Source organism: Notolepis coatsorum (assembly GCF_963971535.1).
Source record: "Notolepis coatsorum genome assembly, chromosome: 11".
NCBI classification, from domain to species: Eukaryota; Metazoa; Chordata; class Actinopteri; order Aulopiformes; family Paralepididae; genus Notolepis; species Notolepis coatsorum.
In genome coordinates this window covers 50,551,349-50,569,915 of record NC_140175.1, presented here as the reverse complement: position 1 = coordinate 50,569,915, position 18,567 = coordinate 50,551,349, and the positions used below count along the sequence as shown (strand labels likewise).

The 18,567-nt window shown below is 40.6% G+C and overlaps 1 protein-coding gene across 3 annotated transcripts in view; it reads right to left on the bottom strand.

Moving 5' to 3' along the window:
• Positions 1–18,567, bottom strand: part of ewsr1a (EWS RNA-binding protein 1a) — a 73,583-nt gene that overhangs the window by 31,985 nt on the left and 23,031 nt on the right. For 2 of the 3 annotated variants that reach the window (XM_084324075.1, XM_084324076.1), the window contains exons 5-7: positions 15,033–15,216; positions 14,477–14,811; positions 9,181–9,376 (exon numbers count right to left, since the gene is read on the bottom strand). In XM_084324075.1, the coding sequence (XP_084180201.1) occupies positions 9,181–9,376; positions 14,477–14,811; positions 15,033–15,216 (715 nt within the window). The remainder of the gene's footprint in view (positions 1–9,180; positions 9,377–14,476; positions 14,812–15,032; positions 15,217–18,567) is intronic. The other variant, XM_084324077.1, reaches the window with a different exon arrangement.

Here is an 18,567-nt window from a genome sequence, read left to right as displayed (position 1 = left end):
AATATTTTTTAAATAAGCTTAAAATACTGATTGGAAGATGGGATTTTCTTTTGGGATCATTGGACAAAAGTATTTTAACCAAATATTAGTTTTTCTCTGACAATATTTCCCCTCTAAAATACTATGTATAAAAAGATGAAAAAAAGACAATTTGCTTTTAATTCTTGGCATTGAATTTCAGTACTGGGGGATTTATTGCATACAGATACCCTATTTAAACCTGGTATTGGCTCGACTTCCACAAGCAGCCTTGGTGCATCCCTCCATATTACCATCCTCTGTTAATTTGTATTGTACTATTGTATAGTAAGTGTATATAGGAACCAGTTTCTCAGGAACTTAGCATGTCTTTTTTTACCATGCATATCTTGTGTCTTACCCATTTTATTTTTTCTATGCCTATTTTTATTATTGTATTTTGCACAATCAATGTGGGCATGACCACCCGCATTTCACTATATGTGACAAATAAACCTCTTGATTTGAAAAGACCCTTCACTATGCCACACTGCATCTGAAAGAGTTTTGTTACAATTGTTTTACAAGCAGCCATCAAAAGAGATAACACGTTCTTACAGACCAATGAAAGCATTTGTTACACAAAGTTAACACAAAGAAAATCTACTATTTATGACAATAAAAATCACACAAAAAACACGTGGTTGATGTAAAACATAGACTTGGTTATTTTTGGACACCTCTTCCTTTAAAGTTGACACCATCATCGACTATGTCCCCTTTTCAAAAGACTGCCGGCCCAGAACAGACTGTTGTGACTGTAAAAGTCTAGGGGTGTTTACATGGCTCTCACTTTGTTACCTGTAGCATATAAATGCGACAAAGCATGTTAAAAGTATTCAAAACATTTACGCATAACACTTAAAAGTCAGGGTAAAGCAAATTCAGAGATTTGTTTCTAAACAGATTATACATGTTAGAAACCAATTTAGTAGCTGAAAACATGTGAAAATACTGAACTATGTAGTACTGAATTGTTGTGTTCAGGATTTTTGGAGCGGGCCTGAAATCATGACTCGATGACACACTGGAGCCATCCTTAGCATAACCTCTCCCCTGACACTATAAAACTAGAGTGCATTAGCATGGTTCTCCCGGGGTTGATGGGTAGCTAAAAAATTTAGTATAGCAAAGCTAATGCTAACCGTTTCATGTATGTGAATGGAAAATGCTAAAACAATAAGCTCCATACTCCATTTGATAGATTTGGTCATTTATAACAAAACATTTAAGCTAATGCTAACCGTTTCATGTATGTGAATGGGAGATGCTAAATACATTAGCACCACTCTGGGAGATGTAGTTAAATAAAAAACCGATTTGGGTGGTCTAGCCTAGTTTGCTAGTTAGTCAAGCATTCTAACCAAGTAGGATCCATGTTATAGATTTGGTAGTTAGTTTATAGCAAAACATTTGTGATTGAATGGAGAAATAAAATGGCACTTGAGCTGAAAGGCAGCCGTCAATCAAGCATGATCTGACCACGCCCCTACAATCCTGAAAAATAGTCTAAGTAGCCAGATGAGACGTTTGAGTTTTATAATAGTTGAAACGTTTTTATTTTTTGATGTGAGAAACGCATACACTCAAACACATATTTATTATTGCTTTACCCCGACTTTAAAGACAAGGTCAAGACTTATTCTTTATCATTTTGTTTTAAAAGGTGAATGCAATGCCTTTCTGACGATCACAGTGACCTGTGCAAACACTGTATAGACAAGAGTAGTGCAACGGTCTCTTAAATTCCAACGCAATTCATTCACCTTCTAAAAATCTAAATGTTGGATCTTATTTCCTCAAAAAAGAATCCCTCAAGAAACTATCAATCCCAGGGATTCTTTTTCAGGTTTTTGTTTATGCCTTTTAACTCTAAGAACCTGGACATTTTCAAACTTATTTAAGTATTAACATTGATAGTAGTTTCCCCAAAACTTGATAATGCCACTAAAAGCCTTAAATCCCACTCAAGAAAAACCTTTCAGAAGAATTTCCCAACAAATATAAAACGTGTGGCATCTCCTCCTAGTGTTTCCCACACAACTGTTGTTCTCCTGACCACCTACTGTATATAAATAACAAATGTATAGTTATATGTTGTATCCTTGAGATAGAACACTTAATAACTTCTATTGAGTGCCACATCTTGCCTAAGCCTCAAGAAAGATTGACAGCTTTAGGTTTATTGCCCAAGGCTGTGTGCTGTTAAATCCCCTACACAAAACCCACCACATCTAAACCCGTTTAAAAAGGTCAGGCAAATACCTGCCATGTATAGGTTTAATGGCGGCCACAATTGAACACCCTTTACTACGCCCTGTGTAGGGTTGGGCAGTATTACAGTATACACAGGTAATTTTAAATAATGACTATGCATTTCAATACAGTCATCAAATTTCTGCTCTGCATTTATTTAATACATTACCAACTGTTGGCCCATTCACAGTTAATAACTGGCCATAGACCACTGCACTTCCGCGTTACATTGAGCTCATGGAGGAGAGAGCGGGGGGAGCAAATTAATGAATGTGGATGAGAGCCTTGATGTAAGTGGTTGTAGCTACGGCTGTGGGGGTGCTAGAGACATGATCGAATATACTTTTATACGCCCGAGTCTCCTGAACACGGCGCAACCAATTCCAAATCGATCGGAACTTTCTCGGCTGAGCTATAGTCCCTTGTTCAGCACCTACTCCCCATACGCATATTGCCAAAGGAGTCTGAACGGCGCGCGAGTCGCGTTGGAATGTTCCATCAGAGGGGGGGAAGCTTGTGGTGGGAATGTGAGCGGCTATAGACCACTGCACTTAAATATAAAGTGGACAGGACTAAGATGTATAGACATATCTAGGCAAAAAAGGTCATAGATGACCGAAATCAACATTAGTCTACCTGGAGACTCAATGAGGTAATTGTAGATGTCGCCATAAGACACGTCTGGCCATTGAGTGGGCATTTTTAAGAAGAATCCAGATCGATTGATCGCATGCTATACTCGAGTGATCGTGTATTACTCGAAAAGGGGGAAAAACCTCGAACATTTTGAAATATATATTTTTAAATTTTTTGCTTACTTTTGTTCATTCACGTATATGTTTTAGGAAACCAACAAACAGTTATAATCTTACACATACATGTGAAACAAATATGTAAAACAAATAATAATATTTTAAATAAATAAATTCATAAAAATTATTAATAATTTAAGATCGATTTTTCTCATAGCTACGAGTAATCGATTACTCACGCCCATCCCACAACCACTTACCGTACTTTTCGGACTATAAGCCGCGGCTTTTTCCCCCATTTATCGACCCTGCGGCTTATATAACGGTGCGGCTTATATGTGACTCAACGTGACCAAACCCGAAAATGTCAAAATCAAACTATTGCTTTTTTGACTGCATTGAAGTGTTATTTATCTGTTCCCTTATTTGCTAAACTTAATACAACTTGTAAATGAGTTAATTCTTGTTATTTGTCCGACAGTATTGTGTCCCAATGCTAATTACATATGGTAATTAAACATTAAAACACCTGCGGCTTATAGTCAGGTGCGGCTTATAGTGCGAAAAGTACGGTACATCAAGGCTCTCATCCACATTCATTAATTTGCTCCCCCCGCTCTCTCCTCCAAGATTTCAGAATCAAATCCCGGAAGTGTTGCTAGGTGGTCCATTTGGTCAGAGAATTATGGTAATCAGCCAGCAAGCACTGTGACAGGCCCACATGCCTTGAGGGCCAATCACAGCACATTTCCACCAGCACATTTTTACCTTGCTCTTGTGTGGATGAGGAATTAGCAAAAAGGTGGTTTCACTAGAATTTGTCAATTTTCACTTAAAAAGTTGTTTGTAAACTCAATTCTTACCTTAACATGGAATATATTCCAGAAACATAGCGAATAGAACAATGTACTTTGTAACTTTGGCAAACCTGAACTTTTCAACAACTAACGTTATGCATGGAGGAGCATGTCCTGGGATTCTCCAGCATGGTGAGTTGCCCTGGGATTCTCCAGCATGGTGAGTTGCCCTGGGATTCTCCAGCATGGTGAGTTGCCCTGGGATTATCTAGCATGGTGAGTTGCCCTGGGATTCTCTAGCATGGTGAGTTGTCCTGGGATTATCTAGCATGGTGAGTTGCCCTGGGATTCTCCAGCATGGTGAGTTGCCATGGGATTCTCTAGCATGGTCAGTTGCCCTGGGATTCTCTAGCATGGTCAGTTGCCCTGGGATTCTCTAGCATGGTGAGTTGCCCTGGGATTCTCTAGCATGGTGAGTCGTCCTGGGATTATCTAGCATGGTGAGTTGCCCTGGGATTCTCTAGCATGGCGAGTTGCCCTGGGATTATCTAGCATGGTGAGTTGCCCTGGGATTCTCTAGCATGGTGAGTTGTCCTGGGATTCTCTAGCATGGTGAGTTGCCCTGGGATTCTCTAGCATGGCGAGTTGCCCTGGGATTCTCTAGCATGGTGAGTTGCCCTGGGATTCTCTAGCATGGTGAGTTGTCCTGGGATTATCTAGCATGGTGAGTTGCCCTTCTTTCTAACTTAATTCCTTTCTCAAGCAAACATGCTTTATTTTTCACATTAGTGAAATTATGTTGGGTTCGAGTTTGATTAATATTGCTTTGGTGAAGTGATTGTTATTGCAGGCATACGGGTGTAGCAAATGTGCTGTTCATCGTTATCAGAGCTTGGTTTGAGTATAAGGTGTATTGGAGCCTCCGAGGTAGAATTGTATTCTAAATAATGTTGAGGTTCATCGTGAGTAAATCCTCCCCAACTGCTCGCTGGCGTTATACATGAGACCTCTCCATCCAGCTGCTCCACACCTTTCATAAATTTTTTTTAACAAATGCCACTGGCAAGTACCGGTATAGAGAACGTAGTCATCTATGTTACCCGGTAATACCGTATACCCCCGTAATATTTGGGGACTTAATTAGACATGACTTGGTATTAGGACTTTAATAGGAGACATATTGTTTATCTTTTCAACAATTTAATACAACTTCTTTCAATCTGTGGAACATGTTTGTCAAGTTTTTTGCAAAGAAACTGGCCTAAATACATTTTAGTTATTTTCCAGCACCTCTTTCTTCCCTTGTACTGAACATGCTGTTTTTGGTATATTCAGTATGCACTACATTTTAAAATGAATAAGAACAACCGATTGATTAACCAAAGCCCTTTGGGCTTTGTTCCCTCCTAGCACTGTTTATTTGAATTTTTTTAATGTGCTAAATAAATAAACTAAACTAAAGCCAATTGATGCTTGTGTCCACATTGTGTCACTAAGGGCAATCATTCTGAACAGCTTGTTTAGGCTTGTTAATCTGAACACTTCAAAACCCTGCAGGCCCAACTGAAGGAATACATACACATGGAATTTCCCCCCAGCACCTAAATAATATTTCAGACTGCATAATCCAAAGACTAGTCAAACCCCATTTTCAATAATATGTCTCCTTTAAAACCACCCAAATAACCCAACACCAGGGTGGGGAACTTACCAGCTAAATGCTTGTAGCCTTTGGCTGAGTATGGTTGTTTATAGCTCTAATGTTGAGGTAACGCTGCCACCCAGAACAGAGTAAGTGTCGATGTAAAATAAGTTTAGCCTTGATGAATGAAACAGCGGAGTTAACCCCCTTTCATTACCTGCAAGGCCAAACTGGTACCATTTAAAAAAAAAACACTTGATAAATCCCAGTCAAGATATATAGTGTGCATTTTAATGCCTAAAGACAGCAATTAAAGAGGTTGAGGTTGGCGTTTTTGGAAAGCTGCCGTGCAGACAGAATAGTGTATGCCGTTATTGTGGATTGGGCCTATACTCTTGACAACATAGAAGGCTTTAGCATACGTGTTTTCCTCAGGGACCAGCTGTTGTGCCCAAAAAGGATACATATGTAACCCATGGCGTATGGATATGATAAAACCGATGACCTGGCTGTCTCGTCTCAGAGCCATGTTGGCAGAAAACCAATCATAGTTTAGATGTCTCATTGTATTCTTAAAGGTTTATTTAGTGTGTAAAACAAGTGATTGTATCACACGTTGTGATACAAAATGTTGTTATTTTGTTCTTTGCCACAAAAAGATTTAAATTAAATGTAAATAAATAAATAATTTAAATTTAAATATTTGAGAACACCATGCAGTCAAATATAATGATCATCAATTGGATTATCCAATTATATGTGACTTTCCATACCTAAGCAGATACTGTAATATCAATATAAAAAAAGACATATTGTGGCATTTGTTTTTTTCCATATTGCCCAGTCTTATTTTTAATATAAATTATTGCTTCCCTTCCTAAATACCTTTCTGGTATTTCCTTATAGTGGTCATACTAGTAGACACCCCAACCCCCATTTTCTCAAACTCACTCCTACACAGGGATGAGGGCAATTCCCCTTCTAAAATCAATCAAATGTCTAATGGCATGAAAATGTTCCTCTATCCAGCCTATTCAGATAAGAGAATTATTGCTCCATCATCCGCAAACAATTTTAACTTCCTCCTATGCTTGAGTTAAAAGTGATTTGGCCCCAGGTACCCTAGTGTTTTTAACAACCTAAACACAAGTTATTTAAATGTGATAATTATTGCTGGGGTTTGAACACTGCCAATATGGAGTTCAGGTGTAAAGATAAAAGGTAATGGATTCAGCGGGACCTTTGCTGAATGTGGAGATGTTCTTACCTCTGGCCACGGCATGGCAGGGCAGAGAGCAACAATCAAATCCTTCAGACAAAACAACCATACAAGTCAGTTTTAAGTTCAGATAAAGGCTTCCAATTTATCTAAAGAGTCCAGGGCCCTCATGTAACAATAATGCGTAGAAAGTGTTCTATTTTCGTTCCTACGCAAGGAGTTTAGAATGTCGGGATTTATCAACCGTGCGTGCACAGGTCGTACGCACACTCCGTGTTGATAAATACCATTGTTCTTACCGTCTATGCTCATGCATGATTATCCATATATGGTAATGAAACACCCCCATGGGATGTGAAATAATGGACTAAGCCGAGCGAACTATGAGAAACTTCACTGAGAGCGAGATTGATCACGGAGGTCTAACCAACTAATTGAATGTATACAGCATTTCCCGTTGTGAACAATCTTATTTGGAAACATCACACAGAATAATAGTATTTAGCGTTTTATTTTAAACAATATTTAATCGTATGATTATAGATATTTTTAGAGAATAAATAAATCCAATGAAGTTGTCAATTTCACAGATAACTCCGCTGAGGAGGAAGGAGCGTGTAGACTATCTTCGGTGCCAAGGATGTTGACCGACCCAGTCCTGCTACAGAACCAGCACATTGACAGAAATAAATGACAAGCTGACCCGACATTAAACACTGTAATGACTGAAATGAACGAGTCGCTGAAGCACACTGTGCAAGTGCAACCCAATGGAGAATACAAACTCGTAACTACTATTTTGCGCTTGCGTTTGCCATTATACCATATACAGCACAATAAATGCCTTTTTTCGTTGAGGTTTTTTCAAGTTAGATTAAGACCTTGCAAGGGTAGACTTACTTACTTAAAACTGCTGTCTGATCCTCTTGACTGAATTGCTGCTTTCAGCAGGCAAACTCTGCAGCTACTATAATGCCTATTGTGCGCGCGTGAGCCTGTGGTTTTGGTCAGAGTCATTATGGCTTCAGTGGATAACCCCAATCTGCATTTAAGTGATGTTTTAATTACAGATACCCCAGTAATAACATTACAATTGAATGAAATACAATTAGGCCTGAATGAGTCGTGTTCCTCCCGGCCACCGGCAACGACATTATCAGTCAAATGCGCATTGCAGATTATCTGTACATTGACCGAGTGGAATCCCGTTCACATAACTGGATTTGTCCCTTGGCCTCTGTCTGCTATTATTATTGATATATGTATATTGTATGTAGTTGGGGGTTGGGGAATTTACGACATTCAACACTGCGTTTTGTTTCACGCTCCAATTTGGGTCACAAATTGTGGTACAAATCAAGGAGAATGTGTCTCGGGTAGCGGACTCTACTTAATATTATTATGTTCTCTCTCTGCAAATAGACTGCCATATATCTCTGAAAACATCTGAGCGCACACCACGATAAGTATTCCTATAATAATAACGCTATGAACCAGGCTGAATTAATTTGGAAATATCTATTCCAAATGCTATTTATAGGGGTTGACAATAATTACACTAATGTCACTATTTTTCAATTAACTATAATGAATTACAGGTCATACCGAACATGTCAATGTTGAAACGAATGCACGAAAGCTTATTTCCGTGTTTTCTTATTCTACCGCTGGGCGCCATGTACGCACGGTCTGAGCTGTGAGTAGATATACACACAATCTCAAGCACACGTTCAAATTGATAAGTCCCACACTTTGCTTAGAAATGATCGTACGCACGGTTTACGCACATATCTGTGCGTACACACCATTGATAAATGAGGGCCCAGGTTGGTCTATATTCATAAAGACAGTAGAAGCTGTGTGCTCTCAGGTGATGTAGAACATTCACACTCCAATATCATCATTTGAGTGGACTAAGTTGGATGTTCAAAATATTACAGACTTGTATAGTACTTTGTCTTACTACATATTATTAGTGGCCTCACACACTGAATTATGACTGTAATACAATAAACTATGACTAGAATAGAATGAATGTACGGATGCAAACTATATTGGCCATGAGGCGAGTTACCATGAATCTCTTATGGAATTTGTCCTAATCCCAAGATCATTTGCCTAATTTTTCATAGCCATGGGCCATGGGTACTGATAACCAGTGAGGACTTGCAAGTGTGCTGCAAGGCACTTTGTCTAACATAGTACGTGCTGCCTCTGACAAACTACATATGACGTTTGTATCCTTTTTGGAAAGAATACAACCTGATGTTTACTGGACAATCACGGCTGATTAGATCCTTCCAAACTTTGAATTTTAATGTAAGAAAGACATCTATCCTCAATAGTAATAATGAGTTTGTGCATTATTTAAGGCTAAGTAGTTTGTCATTGGCATGGCGTACTGTCTAACAGCCCATGTTGCTCCCAGCCCTGTGCTGGCCTGCCCCTCTGCTGTGGGAGAGAAGGTTAGGAAGCTCTAGACTGAAGACCACTTACCCCATGCCACCTCGGCTCATCCCACCACGCGGGCCCCCGCCGCCGCGCATCATCCCGCCACGATCGAATCCCCCGCGGCCTCTGCCGCGACCGTCCCCCCCTCCCATCCCCCGGCTATCACCATGGGCCCCGTATCCACCAGCCTCAGGGCCAGAGTAGCCACCTCCACCGTTGGAATGGTCCTGTCTGTAGTTACCTGGAAAAAACAAAGAACAGTCAGCACAGGGTTAATTGCTCTGTACGGAATTAATACAGGCACACAGGGTTAACACAATGGCCGCCAACAACGAGTTTACTCGTTTTTGGGATCGTTATATCATTTATTCGCTATATCTATTTCATAATTCATAGCCGCAGCCTCTGGTATAGTCTTCAGACCATGTCTGAGCTGGCAGACTGTCAACACCGCCCTCTACTGCCAGGCGGAGCTATTGCATCTCATTGAAAATGGGCTTGTGTCTTTTAGGAGGCGATCTGAGCCGGGCGGGCGGGGTTCGTACTTTTCGGACTATAAGCCGCGGCTTTTTCACCCATTTTTCGACCCTGCGGCTTATATAACGGTGCGGCTTATATGTGACTCGACGTGACCAAACCCGAAAATGTAAAAATCTAAATATTGCTTTTTTGACTGCATTGAAATGTTATTTATCTGTTCCCTTATTTGCTAAACTTAATACAACTTGTAAATGAGTTAATTCTTGTTATTTGTCCGACAGTATTGTGTCCCAATGCTAATTACATATGGTAATTAAACATTAAAACACCTGCGGCTTATAGTCCAGTGCGGCTTATATATGTACACATCATTCAATTTAGCTACTGCGGCTTATAGTCAGGTGCGGCTTATAGTGCGAAAAGTACGGTAAATATTCAGGCGAGCAACTTCTATTAGGGATGGGTACCGTTCACATTTGAACCGATACCGGTACCTGTGAATCGATACCGGTACCCAACGGTACTTTTTTTCTGTACTTTAGTCTCTAAAAATTTAATCTACCTACCTCAGTTGTAAAAAAAATTATAATAATCAAAACTTAATATTTAATAAATAAATAATGTATTATTATTACTTTATTATTATTTACATCTTACTGATGTAAAGCACTTTGAACTGCAATCCCCTGTATGAAAGGTGCTATACAAATAGTCACACACATCTTTAAATAAATGTTATGTTTATTTAAAAAGTTTTTAACAAATTAACACTTTGGTTGCCTAAGGTTAAATTAATGATATACCATAGATTGCCAGCGCTATTTGTCTATGGAGAAAGTCCCCTTCTTTGCAGGGCTATAACTTTTTAAATTCTATTGCTACATTGCCATTATTAGGGCCCATTCAAAGTCCTATATGTATTGTTCATTGTGTAGCAACGTTAAACGTTTTCATTCACATATTCATAGTAAAGTATGGTCTAATGTATAAGTATGTTTTCATCTCTTTCTGCAGCTTTCTCCAGAACGTGATATATAGCCCCAAATGCATTATATTGATGATGAAATACAGTTTGATGGCAATCAGCGCGATATAAAAAATTCCAACTAGACGTACTTCTAGAAGTTACTACACGTCATCTGATGTTGACCGGATGGGCGAGGGGGCGTTTATAATTCCGTGGGCAGCGTTATACCAATCATCTAATGTGGGTCAAATGTTGATAATATCAGTTATTATCGAAGACGGTAACGTTACACGCTGAAACTCACCCCAGTCTCCGCGCGCCGTTGGGCGATCATCGTCGAGTAGAAATTTTATCATTATGGGATATATTATTACCCGGTCCATCTCCAGCTTGTATAATGGTATATACGTCCAAATCATGTTGTTTATCGAGTTATTGGCAATCGATCGCTATGTAGAGTGACGAGCTAGAGTCACGGGACATGTACCGAGTGGCCGGAAGCAATACGGACGTCTAGCAAAACCTCTAGTGCGCTTCCTGTTAAGCGCTTGCGCCGATCGGCCACCAGATGGCGCTCCTGAACCGCCAGAGAGCTCAGTGGGTCCTGCTGGTGAATCTCAGGCCAGCGGAGGGACATTATGAATCCGATCGCAGATTTTTGAAATATTGATATAAAGACGACGTACAGCGTCCCCCGGCAACTTTAACATGGCCAGCAAAGACGTCTAAAGACGCCCCCTGGCAGTCAAAGTGTTAACTAAAAAAAAGGTACACATCTATATATTTAAATACAAAATAAATAAAGGTATTGTATTTTACAAAATAACAAGTATAAAACAAACCACTCTAGCAGCAATTAACTATTCTGCTGATAAAAAAATTGTCAAATACACATCTATATATTTAAATAACAAATAAATTAAAGTATTTTAAAACTGATTAAACAAATAAAACAATCTAGCAGCAATGAACTACTCTGCTGCTGATTGAGTATTCTAGCAGTTCTTTTCGCTCGACCCTTTGGAGAAGACTCGCTCTGCGGTGCGTTTGGTCTTACATAACAGCCTGTGGCTTGTTTACCGATGTCACATCCGCTACTCTTCTGTCTACTCTTAGCCTACGGAGCTAACGTTATGTCCGACGATTAGCTAACGTTAGCTTAATAACATTAAATAAGTTACAAATATGTGAAACTATGGAAGGAGTAAGCCTACTGCTAAAAATAAAACCCACCGCGGCAGCGCGAGCACATAATAAAATGGAAGTTTGGAGATAGTAGCAGAGAGCAAGAGCAGAGGTGGAAAACTGAGCTACACTTTCTAACAACCTGCCCACTGTACCAAGATATCAGAGACATAACAACCTGCCCACAGTACCAAGATATCAGAGACAAGTATACTCCCCCATGAATTGCAAACACCCAAAGAGAGTTTGAAAACATGTATTGTGCCGTTGACATTAACGTGCGGTTTCGTTTTGCGTAAACAAAACGTGACATCGGACTTTTTTTTCCCTTTCTCATAACCGAAAGTAGGCACCGTTGGATCTCACGTGAATCGATACTCGGTAGTGCCGACGTGTTTCGGTAGGCACCTTTAAAAGTACAGAATTCGGTACCCATCCCTAACTTCTATACAACGATGGCATCAGTAACTCCGCCCGCCCGCCCGTCATTGTGAAACGGTCGGTAGTGTGGTGCGGACCTCCACGAGCATTATTTGGAATTGCGATAAAATATTTGGATTATCTCTTTTGCATTACATCAGATACAAGGTAAGAACATCATATATGAATTTGATATGTCCTAACCCAACCTCCTCCAATGTACAATAAATGACCAAGTATGGCTTTGTCAATATTCCAATGTACAGTGCCCCGCCCCCCCCCCCCCCCCCCCAACCCCACCTACCCAACCTCCTCCAATGTACAGTTTCTACGTCAAATGTATATACTCTCTTTGCTGGACTCCTTTTGTATCACAAACAGTACTGTATTTGCAAATCTGGTATGTCATAAATGTATAGATGTAGCAGTACTGTCCATCTGTATGTCGTGTGTGTCATATTATGTTATGATGAATTGAAAATGGGGGACCCTGATGTAAACAAGACAAAGTCTTTCTCTGGTCTGCATCCCCTTAACACAATGGCGCCCGACCACGGAGATCTCCGTGTTTCGATTCCACCCGTTGTGGACAGAAGCACGGATATATCCGTGGCAAGTTGTTTTTGCTTTTATTCCATTTTAATAACCTATTCAAGGTCACCGAGATGCACTGCAGATGTACCCTACTCTTTGAATTCGAGAAAGTGCAATACCGGCCAGATCCTCTTAGGGGCGCTATTGTGATAATGCAGTGTGCCCTGTGGCTGAACGGAGCAGTCTTTTTTTTTTACTTTCAATGGAGTTTTCAGTTAGCAGGATTCTGGATGTGCAGCATGTAGCTTGGATTACGTTTTGGAATGCGGATTTCACTATGCAATAAGGGGATTTATCATCAGCCAATGGACATATCGATCTACCAGATGGCGATCGATAACGGGGAAATGCTCGGGGGGATCCAACCGGCTCATGGTAAGATCTTTTTCACGTAAATTACAGCCCGATCGAGCCTCGTTATGATACGATACGATAGGCCTATGTGGCTACGTTTATTCAGTACATTATCTAACGTTAACACGAACCTAAACTAACTTTAGGTTAGTTGTAACGTTAGTTTAGGTTCGTGTTAACGTTAGATAATGTACAAAATAAACGTATTTCCGCTGACGTCGCTCTTTTATTTTGGAACCCCCCGACCGGAAGTTATTACCCTAGTTATCTGCTTGAGTGTCCGGTTGTTGGTTTTTGTTAGCTAGCAGGCTGCTAGTAGCAGGATATCAACACCAGCCATGGGAATACGGTTTTCTAAATTGGGGAGGCTTTTAACAGTCAAGGTAAGAGGATTTTAAGTCATGGTATCCATAAACTTCAATCGGTTCGGATCCTTTGAATGAAATGAGAATGTAAACAAACACGGAATCACGTTAGTAAGTATCACTGCATAGCGTGAAATCACTGACTGCGCCCCGAGAGGAGTGGTTCGGCAAAAAATTGTTCACTGCTTAGAAAACGTAAATGTCGAATTCAATTATTTTTAATTTCTCCACGTGGTAAATACACAGGTCACAACATGTTTACAGGAACGTTTTGGAGTTGTATTTGGAGTTTATTTCGTGACTGTAGGGAACTTCAGGGTAAAGGTCTGACCCACTTCCAGTGATGAAGCTAAACTACGCTAACGGTGCGGGCATTCCCTAAGCCTAATGCATGCAGAGAGACAAAAAAGGTATGCATCTTCTTGTCTAACTCCAGGGAAGATGTTAAATAAGCTAATTTCCCAAAATGTTGGAGTTTTCCTAAGAGCCTTGTATGGAATTAATACAGGCACACAGGGTTAAAAGCTAGGATCAGTACAGACGCACAGGTTTGGATTTGCACCAAGGGGAATGGAAACACTTTGAAATCAAAGGGATTATCCGATTATGGCAAATTAATTCATGTCACATTTGATTCACAAAACTGTTTCAGCATTAACATACCGTACATTTAACATGCCGTTTTAGTGAGCAGTTAAGTGGTTTATAAACTGGGGTCTGAGGACCCCTAGGAGTCAAGTTATCCCAATGAAAATGTATACGGATAACAAATGTCCCTGTACATTTCCCTCTATTCACCGTTATCTCCCCGCCTACAGGACAGATAGTTATTGATACACAATTCATATCCAAGTATAAGAAAAGGTTCTATGATAGGTTCTAAGATATTAGGAAATGAGGGCCTGTGGGTGAATGTGTATCTATCTGGAGGTCAATAACAAACTAATGATCAGTGGTAATGTTGCAGTGATCTTACTGTACTGACTGGGTGGCTTGTACTCCCCCTGCTGGCCATAGCTGCCTCCTGCACCACCCTGCTGGCCATACTGACTGGCAGGAGGCTGGCCATAGGAGCCTGAGGGAGGGGCATAGCTGGAGGGCGGGGCCTGCGGCTGAGGAGGCGGGGCCTGTTGCTGTTGGTAACTTCCCTGCTGGCCACTTCCCTGCTGGCCATAGGAGCTCTGCTGACTGTAGGCCCCCTGCTGGGCCTGGTAGCCCCCCTGGGGCTGCTGGGAGTAGGAGCCCTGCTGGGGCTGCTGGGAATATGAGTTTTGGTCATAGCTGGAGGCCTGCTGGCTACTGGCGCCATAGCTAGAGAAGCGAGAAACGGCAGAGGCGAAAATGGGGTCAAGAATTATACAGGCTGTTTGCTCATAAAAATGTCAAATAAATAAACGCAATGCAAACCTAGAAACTGGCACACTGCCATCAATATGTTATGTCAGAGAAATTAAGATTCAAAGACATTTTACATACACCAAGTGACAAGAATATACATCCAGTCCACATCCACCCAGTCATCTCATACCAACCTGGGTGGAGCTGCAGCAGCCGGCTGCTGGCCATATCCCTGGTAGGCCGGCTGGGCGCTGTACGAGCTCTGGTTGGTGCTGCCGGCGGAGGCAGCAGGGGCACTGGCATCATATCCCCCAGCTCCATAGCCCTGCACAGGCTGGCTGTAACCCTGGGGAGTGGCGGCAGCCTGGTTATAAGCAGCTGGAGGGAGAAAGAACAATATTCACACCGTGTAGATGTAGAGGTATACGATGCTCTACATCAGGGGTCAGCCATTCCCCCCCCCCCCCCTACAAAATGTAATTCATCTGGAGCCGCAAAACCAATTTACCCTTAAAATGAAGATAAGTGTATAACGTTTTATATATAGTTATCCCCAAGCATAGTCCACATTTAGCATAAAAACGCCTGACGATTGCATACCCAAAGTAATTTGCGATGTATTATACTTTATACTTATAGCACACAGTTTGTTGCATTAATGGAATTATAAAACAAAAAGAAAAGTTGACATTTTATTGCCGTTTTTACCTGTTATAACTAAGAGGAGAAAAAAGACTGGCATGTGTAGACCTACTTTTAAATAAAACACAAGAGACGACAAAACACTGGCGTCTGTAGACCGACTTTGTGGAACATTTATAAAATAAATATTGCATAGTATATTGTATGGTAACTCAGTTACTCTATTCTGCATCGAACATTGTACATATGTATATACTGAACACTGTGTCTACGTACGTGACTTCTATTTTTACTTCTATTTTTACATGCTATACTATTTTATTTTATACTTATCTTTTGTCTAGCACAGTCTCTGGAGCGTAACAGAAAGAAGCATGTTGTATAAAAGTATTCTGTACTTCTGTATGACAACTATTAAAGAAACTTGAAACTAAAACCCTGAACTATGCAGGTATATTTGAGTCCTTCCTTTATTTGTGGAACATTTATAAAATAAAAAGTAGTCCCACTTTGAAAAAGGACTACCATGTGTAGACCTACTTTAAAATAAAACCCTGAACTATGCAGGTATATTTGAGTCCTTCCCTTATTTGTGGAACATTTATAAAATAAAAAGTAGTCCACTTTGAAAAAGGACTACCATGTGTAGACCTACTTAAAAATAAAACCCTGAACTATGCAGGTATATTTGAGTCCTTATTTGTGGAACATTTTTTTTTATTGATATTTTTTGCACAAATCTCAAATATTCAAAACATATTTTTCCACATCACAGTATGCAACGTCCAAGACTTGCCTTTTTCTTTTTTTGTAAGAACATACAAAACATGTACAATACTCATACAAATACATTAAAAACTGACATGGAAATTAAAAAAAGACTTACGAAAAAAGAAAGATACTATACTATACATTGTGCACATATATCCCTGATACATGTAGACCGATCTACCTGTGAGCAGGTATGTGCTGCATACATAAAATCTATGCATATACATACATAATACAATACAAAGTACAAGTACCATCAGATCAGATCCCCTTTTTTATATTCATCCTTGATACCATTGTAACCCCACCTTAGTCATTTGTCCCCAGACCGTTCAGTCAGGTGTAGAAAACTGTCCCATACCTCAGCGAAGATATCCTCTCTTCCTGCGACTCTATATGTCACCCTTTCATATGATGCTGTCCGGAACATTAGTTCCATCCATTCTTTAAAAGTAAAATCAACAGGTGATTTCCAATGTCGTAAAGCAATTCTACATCCTGATATCATGGCCATTCTATACCACATTCCCCGGTATTTAGGCAGTTTAATCCATTTCGGTACTATACCCAAAACACATGCCATTGGGGCGTTATTTATCTTCACATTCAGAACCTTACTTAGGAATATCACAATTTGATCCCACATTTTCTGGACCTTCTCACATTCGTATAGCATGTGTAGTAAAGTGCCTGTCTCCTTCTCACATCTCCAGCAGATGTCACTGTCCCTTAATTTCAGTCTGGCCAGTTTACTAGGCGTCCAATAGCTTCTGTTCAACACTTTGTAAAAAATAAGTTGTTATTGCGCCTCCCGAGAGAATTTACCCCATTTGGACACCAGTTTCTCCCACATTTCCTCAGTAATATCCTCACGTACATCGTTCTCCTAGCTCAGCCTCAGACCCGCCAACTTGGGTGCATTGTATTCTCTTATAACATCATAGAATCTTGATGCACCGCCTTTCCTACGCCATCCTTTATAAAATATTTCTTGAATTGCAGTAATCGGGCCACACTTTGGCCCTCCCATTGATGACGATATACAATGTCTAATCTGTAGGAATTTATAGAAGTTTTTATTATCTATACCAAAATCCTCTTTAATATCCTCAAAAGGTAAAACCCCATCTTCCCCGGCTATATCACCCAGTACATGTATCCCCCTTTTAATCCAGTCGTCCCATATGACTGATTTCTTACCAATCTTTAGTTTTTTATTATACCATATAGAGGCTCTTGTAGTCAGATATGGGCTATCACCAGTCAGCCTGTGCGACTGATTCCAAGTTTCCCTGGCAAACGCCATTAGAGGGTTCTTAAGAGGTATAGGTCTGTCTGATTGTGTCAGGAAGGATTCCAGAGACGAGGGATATACCATTTCCTCCTCTATCTTGACCCAAGCAGGTGCCTCCTCAGTCGAGTGATTCAATTTGGAGAGCTGGGAGAGCGAGAACACATAGTGATGATACCAGTCTAGCTTAGGCAGGGACAAGCCGCCATTTTCCTTTGCTGCATACATTTTGGCCCGACCAAATAGTGGCCTTTTGCCCCCCCATAAATATACATTAATGACTTTGTCATACTGTTTGAGTAACTGAGTCGGGAGAGTCAGCGGCAGCATATATAGGATATAATTTAATTTGGGAGCCAATATCATTTTTACTAAGTTTATCTTCCCCAGGAGGGACATATTCATCTTGGCCCAATTCTGGGTCAGAGCACTAACGTGTTCGATTATAGGGGCAATATTGACTTGTACTATCTCTTTCAGACCTGGGATCAGCTTTATTCCTAGGTATATCAACCCTGACGGCATCCACCTGTACTGCCATCCCCTCCTAATAGCAGGGGGACAGCACTTAGAGAGAGGCATTGCTTCCGATTTGCTCCAGTTGATTGTGTATCCAGAAGTTTCGGAGAAGGACTCGATAACAGTTCCAATGACCCCAGCTGCTGTTTGGGGATTGCTGGATACCAATAAGATATCATCCGCATATAAAAAGAGTTTATGTTCCACCTGCCCGCTATTACCCCTTTGATGTCTTGATTAGTCCTTAGTGCGATAGCAAGTGGTTCGAGGAAAAGCGCGAACATTTGGGGAGAAAGCGGAGAACCTTGCCTCGTCCCCCGTCCTAGATTAAAGGGCGAGGATACGATCCCGTTAGTCAAGACAGAGGCCATCGGATTTGTGTATAACAGCTTTACCCATCCAGTAAACGATGATCCAAATCCGAAGCGCTCTAGCGTGTGAAATAAGAATGCAAATTCCACCTTATCAAAGGCCTTTTCGGCGTCCAATGAGAAGGCTACTGTAGG